Source organism: Melopsittacus undulatus, chromosome Z, assembly GCF_012275295.1.
Source record: "Melopsittacus undulatus isolate bMelUnd1 chromosome Z, bMelUnd1.mat.Z, whole genome shotgun sequence".
Taxonomy (NCBI): Eukaryota; Metazoa; Chordata; class Aves; order Psittaciformes; family Psittaculidae; genus Melopsittacus; species Melopsittacus undulatus.
This window is the reverse complement of record NC_047557.1, coordinates 10,790,340-10,803,119: the sequence shown is the minus strand read 5'-3', so window position 1 is coordinate 10,803,119 and position 12,780 is coordinate 10,790,340. Positions and strand designations below refer to the sequence as shown.

The 12,780-nt window shown below is 43.3% G+C and overlaps 1 protein-coding gene and 1 pseudogene across 1 annotated transcript in view; one reads left to right on the top strand and one right to left on the bottom strand.

The window, feature by feature from the left end:
- LOC101879910 (phospholipid-transporting ATPase FetA-like) overlaps nt 1–12,557 on the bottom strand; it is a 70,372-nt gene extending 57,815 nt beyond the window's left edge. The window contains exons 1-2 of the mRNA XM_031044050.2: nt 12,344–12,557; nt 6,151–6,229 (exon numbers count right to left, since the gene is read on the bottom strand). Coding sequence (XP_030899910.2) covers nt 6,151–6,193 — 43 coding nt within the window. The 5' untranslated portion in view covers nt 6,194–6,229; nt 12,344–12,557. The remainder of the gene's footprint in view (nt 1–6,150; nt 6,230–12,343) is intronic.
- On the top strand, nt 2,734–3,378 carry LOC101878723 (eukaryotic translation initiation factor 4E-like; annotated as a pseudogene).
- Nucleotides 12,558–12,780: the final 223 nt, after the last annotated feature.

Sequence of the window (12,780 nt, the reverse complement as noted above, 5' to 3'; positions counted from 1 at the left end):
CCACGTTGCGAAAGCTGAAAAACAGTTATTCTGCTCCCAAGGGCACATACCCAACCTTCCTGTGACTGTAAGTCAGTTCTTTTCTGCAACAGGCTACAAGCAGTCTCAAAAGATCACCAGTTGCAGCATGTTTCATGTTTCAAATCTCATGATGTGTCTCCTTCCAGCTCCTCCTATCCCATCTCCCCCCTGATTCTATTGACCCTACTTTTGGGCACCTCTTCATCACTGCGTGACCCAGCTTTTGGCAATGGCACAAGTGGCACCTTGCATCCAGCACCCAGAAGATCACCATCCCTTCACTAGGAGAGAATCCTGATGCTTTTTCAGGTATTTGCTAGACCATTACTCCGTGTGCACAAATGACTGAAACCCAGCACAATGTGTCAGCATTTCTATTTTCTCCTCAGAAAAGAGCGTGCTCATTGAAAGGCAACCCCATGGGAGAGGGCAAGATGTATGTCTGTTGTATTAGGCAACTAAAATCGGTGTTCCTAGGGAGGTGAATTGACAAGCTAATAGCCAAAATCTCCTTGTACCTTAAAGCAATAATTACCACTTTTTTTCAATCTTGAGAGGTAAAGGAACCGCGCAACAAGTTTCTCAATTTACATGTGTTGTACCTGGGTAGAGTCCCTATCATTGGGTTAAAGAGAGCAGGATTATTTCTTACAGTGGTGATGTCACCAGATTTCATATTCATAATACAGAAGTGCCTCACTGGGAACAGACCTGCGCTGAGTTAACTGTACCCAAAACCAAAGCCAGGGATCTTAACCCAGGAAGTCAACATTTGCTATGGATCAGAGGATATGTGGGTGAAGGGATGAGCTCTACAACAGGTCTGAGGCTCACACTGGCTAGAGATCTACTTTCCACAGCCGCTCAGGGACAGAAACCAAAACAGCACCCTCACTACCCAAGTATCAGCCCAATGCTGTAACCTGCCTGGTGCCAGTGTGCCTGCTGTTCTGCAGCATGAAACCAAAGCCCATCCCTGCCCTGAACTGCAGCCAGAGCCTGGCAGGGTGCAGCAAGCGTGGCTGGGGCAGGAGGAGCCGTGAGAACCCAGTGGGATGAAAACGGGCACGGGGAAGGTCACAGCCAAGCCCTGCTTGGAGCAGGAACATGCTCAGCTGCCTGGCAAACAAACATGGGTTTTATTATTGACTCAAAGGAAGGGCTCTCTCCACTGCTCCATGCTCCAAAACCTCCCTTTTTTAAGTGTAGATGCCCCTTTGCTATGGAGCCTCTCTGGCTGCTGTGGCTGGGGAGGATTTATGCTGGCGATCACATGCATTTTTTGTCTCTGGAACTGAGGAGCTTTCACTGAATATGAGGGATTTACTTAAAAAAGAAACCTGCAGCAAAACCATTCAGAGACACTGCCATAAAGGGGTTTAGCCCTATTCCCTCCTGCCTCTTCCTCCATTATTAAATAAAGATCTTCTTTATTACGTCTTTTTGCCTCAAGAACAAGAATCCTTCTTCTTCCTCAAGAAATGAAATGCAAGAAATACACTTTTGTGTTCACTGGACTGCGTCTTCGGTGCCTGGTGTGGAGCTCAGCCTTCTGCTAGCACTAAATAAACACCACGTGGCAACTGGAATTTCTCACACAGGTAAAACATTTCACATGCTCCTGGTATTAATGCAAAATTATTTCTTTTCTGTCATCACTAACAAAATACTTACTGAGGCGAGGTACTGACATACCTTCATTTTCACACAGCAGACACAAGGTCTGAAATCAGAAACCTTGAGGGGCAGCTGGAATTACTTCTTCCTGAGGCCCAGTAATATTAACATAATATTCAGTATTATATCCTGGCGTTTTTCTAAAGCAATATTAGATATTATCACCATAAGGAGAGAGAAAACTGAAATGAGAGCTCAAAAAGGATGCCTCAGATTGTGTACAACACTCGTGTTCAAACAGCTCTCTTAGGACACAGGCATGGAAGAAGTGCTAGATAAACATAAAACAGAAAATATTCCCTTTTAGGTTATTCCAGGGAGGGATAGAGGCTGCCTTGTCTTTCCCTTTCCCCATTTCTTGCAATAATACCTGTCCTGGTTTTCCTTCACTTCATCCTCCCATTGATGTTTCACCAATTGCTTTGGCTTTGGGCAAAGTGGGGGACTCAACACATCTCAGAAGTGCCTTGCAATAGATTATTTCTCAAGAAGCATCTACATCTTCTCATGTTTGCTTTCAGTCCTTTTCAGAATGAAAGTGTGCTTTTCTTCCAAATATATTAGCAGCAGAAACTGTTTCTTCTTCATTTTGGAAAGCTTTAGATTTTTTTTGTTTCTTTTTCACATTTGGGTTAGAATTTTGAATCATTTCGTATCCTGGTTTTTGTAATTGTAGTTCACAATATTTTGATGAATATCAACATGCCAAACAAAGCAGCTGAAATAGTTACTTGTTTTATTTTAAAAACTAGTCTGACAGTGAGTGGCTGGCACGTATAATTTCCTTTACTAGAAAACAGTATCTCCTAGACGTGTCAAGTCACAGCTTGATGTGATTGCACATGTTGTTAATAACAGCAATACACAGTGGTAGGAAGCGCTGCAAAAATCATAAAAATAAATACAGTTCTGAAATTAACTTTGAGAACTTTTTCTATTCACAGACATTTCCCTCATGGGAAATTACATAAAAATAAATATATTCTTCATACTCAATGCCTGTTGTGGTAAAACATTTCCACAGACCGGTCTAAGATGGCAGCAGTGGAACCAGAAACCACTCCCAACCCTCAGCCTTTGGAAGAGGAGAAAGCTGAGGCAGCAGCACCTAGTCAGGAGGTTGCCAGCCCTGAGCAGTGTATTAAGCATCCACTACAAAACAGACGGCACTCTGGCTTTGTAAAAATGACAAGAGCAAAACTTGGCAAGCAAATCTTCATCTTATCTCACAGTTTGACACTGTTGAAGACTTTTGGGCTTTATACAACCATATCCAGCTCTCTAGTAACTTAATGCCTGGTGTGACTACCAGCTCTTTAAGGATGGGATTGGACCCATGTGGGAAGATTAAAAGAAGAAGCAAGGAGGACGATGGCTAACTACACTAAACAAGCAGCAGAGGCAAAGTGACCTTGATCACTCTGGCTAGAGACATTGCTGTGCCAGTCATTTGATGACTACAGTGATGATGTATGTGGTGCTGCTGTTAATGTTGGAACTAAGGGTGATACAACAGCAATATGGACAACTGAATGTGAAAACAGGGATGCTGTTACACATATAGGGAGAGTATACAAAGAAAGATTAGGACTTCCTCCAAAGATAGTGATTGGTTATCAGTCCCATGCAGACACAGCTATTAAGAGTGGCTCCACCACTAAAAATAGGTTTGTTCTTTAAGACAACACCTTCTTATTATTCTTTCACAGGAGACTGCGTCAAGCAACTGAGATTTAGGAGCTGAACAAAAGCCTCTTCAAAAGCAGAGTGGACTACATTTGAATTTGATTTTCATCTAAGTGTTGCTAAGATTTATGAGAAGACTCATTCACCTTTGTCTTGTACTTCTGTGTTCCATCTTTATTTATTTTTTCTTTTTTTTTCTCCTCTATTTTGGCTGAAGTAACCATTTCCAATCAGAACTTGAGTACACTTCACCCCTCAACTCATTAATGTTTTTCTGGGCCACTCTCTAATAGCTTGGTAGAAACATTACTATTACAAGGAAAAAACAATTGTTTATCCACAGTATTGAGAAAAGAAGTTGCATTTCTGTACCTGCAGGAAATAGCTCTGATTTACATTTGCATTGTATGCAGTAACATTTTACTGGTTTGGAAAAAGAGTATGGTGTATACAGTTTCCTAGCAATTATTTTTGTACAGCATCACCTTTGCTGTAACCTCTGCTGATGGCTGCTAGATTAATTCATTTTCCCTATTTGATAACATTAGTGATTTTCTATGATTCTGACATTTCCTATCAGATCTGAATGGGAGTCCCAGAAGGCAGCTGGGCTTCATGTCTGTAGAGCCAGTCTTGGGCTGTCTTCTCCATAGGGAGCTGCTCCCCTGCCAAACTCTGCCCAGAGGTGTTCAAACCCCAGCTACTCTGAAGAGCAGGCTGTCCCTTGCAGCAGGAATTAAAACCCAGTGGAGCTTCCCAAAAGCCCTGGCTCAGTTTATATCCATCCTCTTCCTTCTACAGTGCCCCTAGGCTGGGCTTTTGGAGATGAAGCTGCAGCAATGACTGCAATCAGATTTTGGGCTGCAAGGCAAAAGAATTAAAGGGGAAAGAAAAAATGCTCCTTTAGCTTCCTGTTATGGAAGCTCATCATTCCCTGATCACCCCAGCTTCCCTTATCCTTCTCTGAACTTCCTCCAGTTTGAATTCATTGGTTTTGAACTGGTGATAAATATGTGCATAAATGTGAAAATAAATTATTTTTCCCTCTAAATTATGGAGTTTACATCTAGGAAGATCTCAGTTTCTTAGGCAGTTGGCTAAAAGGGGAGCTGAACATTTCTCTGCTAAAACCCAAGAACAGGCAAAGCACAAAACTCTCCTAGTACAGCAATATAATCTTCCTGATAATCAGAACAGCTACCACTTTACAAGTGGAGATGCCCTGGGTGGACAGTGGCTCATAGACAAGCCTGTGCTCCCTCATTTCCACAACCAAGAAGGAGAAAGAGACCTGATGCTGGCAGAGATCATTCCTCAGGAGCAAAGACAACCTCCTCTTCTGGGACTATCAGAGCAGTAAACGGATGCCCCTGTCTTAACACCAGGGTTCACAGTCTGCCCTGTGCCGGGAAGGGGAAATAGCAGGACAATTGCAAAAATAAACCCTTAGGAAAAAGCTGTTCGATCTGCTGAGCTCAAAGAGGTTGGGAAAAATAATTTCATGCCAAAATACGAGTAGGGCACTAATCTCTGTGCTCATCAAATACAGGGAGAAACACCCTGGAAAGGACAGGCTAGCGACTTTTCCTCTTCCCAGTGTCTGCAGACCTGGATCCCTGACCAGAGATCACACCCAGGGCCTGGAAGCAAAGTAACAGAACACAAGACTCAGTTCAGTGGCTCCTGCTGCAAAGTCTGATGAAGATGCACCCTAAGAGGCTGTAGGAAGCTAGCCCACTTCAGGGATACCCTAGTAGCCCTCCTGCTGGACTCCCTCCAGGTGTTCATCTTTTAGGGGTTTCTGCTGAGAAGTGAGATTGTGCTGCAGAGAATGACAGCTCCTACCTTCACACACGTGTATTTGGATGTCGTATGGACCTCACACAGAGAAATTATTAGCATTGACAAGAAAACCACTAAACCATGTCCCTAAGCACCACATCTACACATCTTTTAAATACCTCCAGGGATGGTGACTCCACCACTTCCCTGGACAACCTCTTCCAGTGCTTCACAACCTGCTCAGTGAAGATTCTTTTCCTAATAGCCAATCTAAACCCACCCTTATGCAACTTGAGGCCATTTTCTCTTGTCCTACAACTTGTTATTTGGGAGAAGAGACTGACCCCCGCCTCACTACAACCTCCTTTCAGGCAGTTGTAGGGAGAGATAAGGTCCTCCCTGAGCCTTCTCTTCTCCAGACTAAACCCCCCAGGTCCCTCAGCTGTTCCCATCACATTTGTGCTCCAGACCCTTCACCAGCTCTGTTGCCTTTTTCTGGACCTGCTCCAGCCCCTCAGTGTCTTTGTTGTAGTGAGGGGCCCAGAACTTGACACAGTTTGTGGAGTACATCAAAGCATTTCATCATCAAAGACTGCATTGGACATTCACACTAACTTTCTTCGATCATATTTTATAAACTGGCTGGGAGAGGGAAGTGTGTGTTGCTCACCCATGACTCCCCAAAAACATCTTCATAGGAGAAATACCAAAGCACAACATCCCCAAGGCAGCCATGTGCCATGACAGAGCACAAACAGCAGCCTGTTCTGCTGAGATGTGCCCCTGTTCACGAGCACACACTCCACACACTCATCAAGGTAGTATGAAATACAGGAAAAGTAAATGAAGTGTTTCTTCCCTTGCCTGCTCTGCAGGTGTAAGACACGGTCCCAAACACGATCTCAAGGGCTCACACGTGTGCTCTATTTACATTCCTTAGTTTGTCACCAGTAACAATGGCTTTACCAGGCAGACTGCACTCACCTCTCAGTTTCTTCTTTCCAAATTTTAATCCAAATAGAGACATCCCAAAACTTTATTTTAGTCCAAATCCATGGAACTTCTGCAAGAGAAAAAAGATGGTAATTCACGATGGGGGTTTCTATCCCAAAGCATGACATGATACACACATACATGTAATTCTGTGCCCATAAAAAGGGAAAACCAAACTCCTAAGCACAGTGGTCAACAGCTACAGTTTATCACATAGCATGTTTAAAATGCAAAACCATCTCAGGTTTGCAAATTGCCCTGCAATCAGTGTGGGCTACCTCTACCTGGGACATTTTGATCTGTTCATCTCCTGACATGGCACAAAGAAGGGGTCTGTGAAGTAGAGACTGAAAAAGATACTCTTACAGCCTTGGTCTTATATGCTAAGGAGAAATACAGACACAGAACTTGTCCTTAAGGTGCAAAGGAGCTGTGTGATTACCCAGGGCAAGACCAGCCTCACTGAAGAAGAGGAAGCATCAGAAAACACTGGTTTCCTGTACATCTGCCTGTGCTCAACATGTGCTGGCCCACACTGCTGCCCATCTGCTGGTCACTCTCTGTGCTTGGGGTAGACTAACCTGTATGGTTCTCAGTAGCCTAAACCCAGGCACAGAAATGCATTTAAGGCACTCAGTATATCCTGGTATGCAGAGGAACTGAGAACTAAATAAAATCTCATCAAAACCTGTTGGTAATGGAACTTTTGGTTCCAAGCATCCAAGTTTATTTAAAGGATGTAATGGAGATGTCCATGCTGACAGCCTGTGAAGATCCATGGGCACAGTTATAGCTGGCACTGCCTGGAATGCCTGGCTGACTGGGAGACTGAATCAACAGGAATGCTGTACCAGTTACTTAACTGGTCAGTGGAGCCAAGCAGAGACATTTAAGGCAATAGTGATCTATCTGGAACAAGTTGTCTAGATGACAGAATGAAGATTTCGCACTTTATCCTATGCTATCTGTGCAGAGCAAAGGTGTCTAAGGAGATGAGTGTAGCAAGCACATCATATTTTGGAAACACACTGATGTGAATACAGGCTATGCCACTGCTCAAACACAAACCTTATACAACATCACCAGACCTGCCCAGTGAAGCTTGAGCTTCACATCTTTTCAGAATATGAAGTTAAATTTTGAGGAAAGCGCCACAATCATTGCATAGGTCAAACATTTCTGCACAGATCTCTATTCCAGATGCTAACACAAAGCTATATTTAGCTGCTGCAATTCAATGGCCCTGAGATAAGGCAAACAGCAGCAGGTAAGCTCCTGCCAGCCAGCTAAGTTCTACACACCCTGAGTTCAGAGCAGTGCTGCCTGCTACTGATTGTGATGCCTGGGAGCCCCTCTGTGTTTGAAGGACACCCTCACTCTATTCATTCATGTATATTCACTCATGTAGATCCAATTGTTTCTGCTCACCAAAAAAAATACTTTTCCAGCATCTCTCCCCAAAATGTCCTGTGCCCATGGACCTAAACCACTTAAAGTTACAATATTCAATGTCACAACCTACAGCTTTCTCAACCCTGCTGACCAGCCTTGCTTTCCATCCCTAACTGACCTCAGCCTATAATTTTCAACATATTTCTGCCATGTTTTAGGATTACTATTATGTCTTACAAAACCCTCTTCACTAGGACTGAGGGGTCCCCATCAGATGATGGAAGAAGTGAGACAATGCTACCTACATACCCAGAGGTAAAGAGCTCACATTTCCTAGAGCACCAGGAGCCACAGATCTGATAATCACTGGCAGCACAAGGATGCAAAACGTTGGCTTGGTTGTAATCATCGCATGGCAATCCTCCTAAACTCCAGATCTTGATGTATTTTACAAACATTTTAGAAAAGCTATCCCCAGCTACCAAACCTCTCCCAGCTGTGTGCTCAATTGACAAGGCATATAATTTCAGCTGAGGGAAAAAAAGGATGTTTATATTTGTGAGGGAACAGGGAAGAGAGGGTTGTTGTAAGCCTTTCAGCAGTAACGACATGAAAGAAACAATAGAGTTATGATCCTCATCTTGTAAACAAAAACCTGAAACTTCCTTCAGTTCTGACACGTCTTTTGCTAATTATTGTGATTCTTTAATCACTGGTTTCTGGTGTGACTGCAGTATGACAACAAGACTGCAACAATACACTATTTTGGCATGGAGGGCATCTTTAATTCCTTCAGCTTCTTAATGGGTTTGATTAGCATTGCATTCATTGAACATCTTCACTCAACAGCAAATTTAAACAGCACAAATATGTACAGGCTCACTATTACTATAAAACCTTGTCTTTTAAGGCAGATATGGGTCATAAATTTTCCATATCCATTTGTACCAGTTACCTCTCCAGTACACCATCAAAGAGATTTAGCATAGCGTTTACTTAGTTAAAGCCTAGGAGTTATGAATCCTTCCCAAGCCAGCATGATACTTTATGCAAATCTCAGTTCTTTGCTTGCCCAAACCACAGTGTCATATGAGAATGTGTCAGTATTCAATGGGCACACACACACACAGTGGCATTAAGGACTTGACACACCCCTATTGCACTGAGGTGTACCCTTTATTTTCATAATATTGCAAATATCTTCCTTTGCTGCTTTGTTATTGACTCACACACCTAATCCTCATACCCCTTTACCTAGCAAATTACTCTCATGGTGGCTATAGCTCCTGTGTGGGCCTGTCTGCTCACACCTTTACACTTCCACCTGTTTTCAGCCTGAGAGTTCACGGACCATCAGCTACAAACATGAGAACAAACATAGACAAATGGTGGCCTTGTCCCTTTCGGTGGTGAGATACTGCTCTCATTTCTGCTAGTTATCACAATTGTTACAGACAGATGTGGTCTCTTGGCTGGCCTCGGCTCTGCCTGTCTTCCAGTCCCAGGTCTTTTTCTTGGGGTGTTTTGGACTCTCCATCCTACCTGCAGGCTCAAACACCTTAGCACCTGTATCTATCAACAATCTCCATCAGAGTATTTTTTGTTCCCCAGATTCCACTTGCAATCAAAATTCATGTCCTGGGTCAGTTTCCTTTATGAATCTCTCTATTCTTTAAATGTAAGGTTTAGTTTCAGTCACAAAATTACAACAAAGTGTCTTCAGCCCAATATCACTCACATACATTGCTAATGGTTTAATTTCCTTTTGCACTTTCTGCAATAAAATTACCTCTCTCATGTTTCATTTCCACATGTCATGAAGTACTTCTCAAATTTTGGTAAGATGCCTTCAAAGCCTCCTATTCCTGAAAACCCATAAAACACACAAAAACTTTCTATAGTCAGAAAAAAAGACAATTTCCTGTTTGCCTTCATTTTCCCTGGCACCAGCTATTTTCAGAGGCAAAGTGAAGCACTGCTTCCATCTCCTCAAGTTGCCTTCCACAGTCTGTGACAGCCCTTCTGAACATTTTTGTTGTTGCTCCATTTTCCACTCAATTATTTTATGGTTGTTTTGGGTTTTTTTATGTCTGAATAATTACGCAGGTCCCGCTTTACAGGACACATCACTTCCCCATGTTTGCAGAGCCTATAGCAGAAATTATTTAAAGTTCAAATTCACAGTTCCTCATTTATGAGGATGTGGAGTATAAACTAAGAATAAATTATCCCTTCTCACTATAGAAGGCTTTTGTGTCTACAGATTGTCTAGCTATGGCTTACACTTCTGCAAAGACAATCCCCTTCCTTTATGGCTACTGACAGTTTAATCATGGGCTCTGAGCAATTTAATATCCACAGTGAGAAGCTAATTTGACAAATCTTGAATAGGGAAGGGATGCTTTCTTGTAAACCAAATTCAGCCTTATTTAAGAGAGACAAGAGCCAGATTAGGCTTGAGAACACAAGTGCAAAGCTTCTCCTGCATGAGGGGCAGGTAGCAATGAACTACAGCACATGGAATTTGCAAGGGCTACAGCCTAATCCAATCCCATGGCTTGCTAAGGGCTGAAGTGCAAACTGGATGTGGAAGGAAGCACTTCCCACCATCACAGAGAGTCAAAACGAGAAAAAACATAGCACAACTGAGATGAACAGAGAGCAGATGTTACAGATGGAAAATATAGCTAGTTTCTTGGCCTCTCTTCTCTGGACATAGCTACACAGCACATCAGAAACAATGATAAATATGAATCAGAAAACACTTGATGCTTCTGCTCCCATCACCTTGTTCCCAGACTCTGTGAAATGATCCATGTTAAACGCATCATTTTTGGAAAGGGTTATTTTAATCTGGATCATAGGGTGTAGTTCAGTACTGACCAAAATCCCTGCCCAAGCAGTGGTAATAGCAGATCTGAGGGGTCAGGAAATGGTGCTGAACGCTAGAAGGAAGCCAAAGGACCAGGAGAATTAGGCAGAAAAAACAGATTTATCCAGTAATTTTTGCCACCACACATAGTGTGGTGCACATACACCCTAAAGAGCTTAAATAGCCATGCCCAGGTAAATAAACCAGAACACATACCTTACATCCAGTCACCAGCTCTCCCTGTCAGGTCTGGTTTTGCACATGAGCAAGATTCTAAAGTTTGGGGTTTTTTTTTGTTGTTTTTTTATCTATATTTTGGCGATGTAACAATCACAAACAATAAACAGTCACAGGCTGAAGCACCAGACTCAGCATACAACAAAGTATTTCCCAAGCACTGGGCATTGTGACAGCAAGTTTCAAGGCTGCCTATGCTGATGAGTGCCCTTGGTGGAGTAATACTGTTAAATACCGTGAGCTGAAACAAAACTAAGCTCCTAAGTTTTGAAAACCTGTCCCTTTAAAACGGATTTCGAGGCAAAACTGGAAAATATGAACGGTTTAAAATACATTAGGTCCTCAAACTCCCTGTTTCCTCCATGCCTTCACTGCACACTTGCTGAGGGGGTGCACGTGAGGCACTAAAGCAGGAGACATTTACTACAGGTACTGCAGAGAGGAACATCACAGTTTGGAGCAATGTTTGCTAATGCTCTGGCCACAGATATGTGAAGTCCTAGCACACCTGCATAGGCTGACCTTTCAATGCTGTTTACTAAGAAGCAGAAAAACAACTGTTAACAGCTGAACCCAGTATCACAAAGGCACGTTTGCAAAGGGACCCCTTTAAACTTCTGCTGTATTAACTGTTTCAGTCAAAACGTCCAAATTCTGAATCCAAAGAGCACAATGTATTTGCTTTCCCTTATTGAAAGCAAACACAAAATTTCAGCCATTGGAAATAATTAGTACTTAATTGTATTTTAACTGTGAAACACGTTAGCATCTGTATTTCTCCACCCCTTCTAACATTCTGTTTGAGCACCTCGAGAGCAAAACAGGGAATACCATGTGTTGCACCACTCACAGCTCTACAAGTGGGGAAACACAGAGAGCTGCAGGATGGACAAGAAAAGGTGAGATTTTAACCCCAGAATAACACTCCTTCAGGGCTGGAATCACATCTGCCATAATTTAGCCTGGTGTAAATTTAGGAGGCTATAAATGGTCATTCTTGGCACCAGGGTTTACAGGGAGTGGTGACTGGTTTAAATCTACTAGCATGCAGAGTTTTAATGTAACCCTGACACCTCCCCAGCTCTTTAAACACCTGAAGACGTATCCTGGGTGAGGTGAGCAAGCCCTCCAGCTATTTTCTTGGTGCTATTCAAAGCTATACGCACACAAACCCACGAAACTGCGGCTCCTACCCCTGCACTGAAATGTGCCAATGCAATTAGCTATAATTGCTGGGAAACAGACTTCAGCCTGTTATCTGCCACGTTTTAAAGCAACGATCCAATATCCGCCATCTGTCTTCATTAAAACGCTCTTTAAGCTGACACCAGAACGGCAGTCGAACATTTGCATCCAGCAAAAGTTAGTTGCGACGCTCAAGTTACCGACGAGCCGCCGAGGCAGAGCCAGTTTCTGCCTTCTGCTCTCCCCCGAAACAATGCAAACAATAGCAGGCTCCCCGAGCGGCTGCTGCTGCGGCTTGGGATCATGCACAGCTCGTCTCACTCCACCCAGGAGCCGACCGGCTCGCCCGGAGGAAAAGCTCAACCCCAAGCGCTTTGGTTGAGCTTTTGCAAAGCTCTCGAAAAGAAAAGAAAGTCTCCAAAAATAAGGCAAGTTTTCTGCCACCCAGAAAACTGACAGGGAAAACAAACAAGCGGAAGGAAAGCGTTTAAATCTTACCCTTGAAGGCTTAGAAAAGTCACAGCAACAAAGTTGTTGCCTTCCATAGCACTCTGGTACACTCCTCTCTTCTCATTTTTACACGCAGCTTTATCCCCTCCCAAGACCAGCAGCTTCACTTGTAGTCGCAGCGCCGGGACATGCACCTAAGGAAGCAAAGCTCCTTTGCGCTGTAGGAAGGGCATCCCGTGCTTGCCTCTGAGCCTCTTAAAGATCCAGGCTGACCATGCAATGTCCTGGTAACTAAACTTACTGCAACTTCCCCACTTCTTACTCTAGTCACTGTGTGGCTCCTTGCCAAATTCTTCACTTTTTTTCCCCTCAGTTTAATTCTGTTTCCCGTAGATAGAGAGAGTGCAGTAGATCCCTTAAAAATAAAGTGTTTTCAGCCCAACAAGCTGTGACAGAGTAAAGCAGAAAAGCAGAGCACCTGGGCT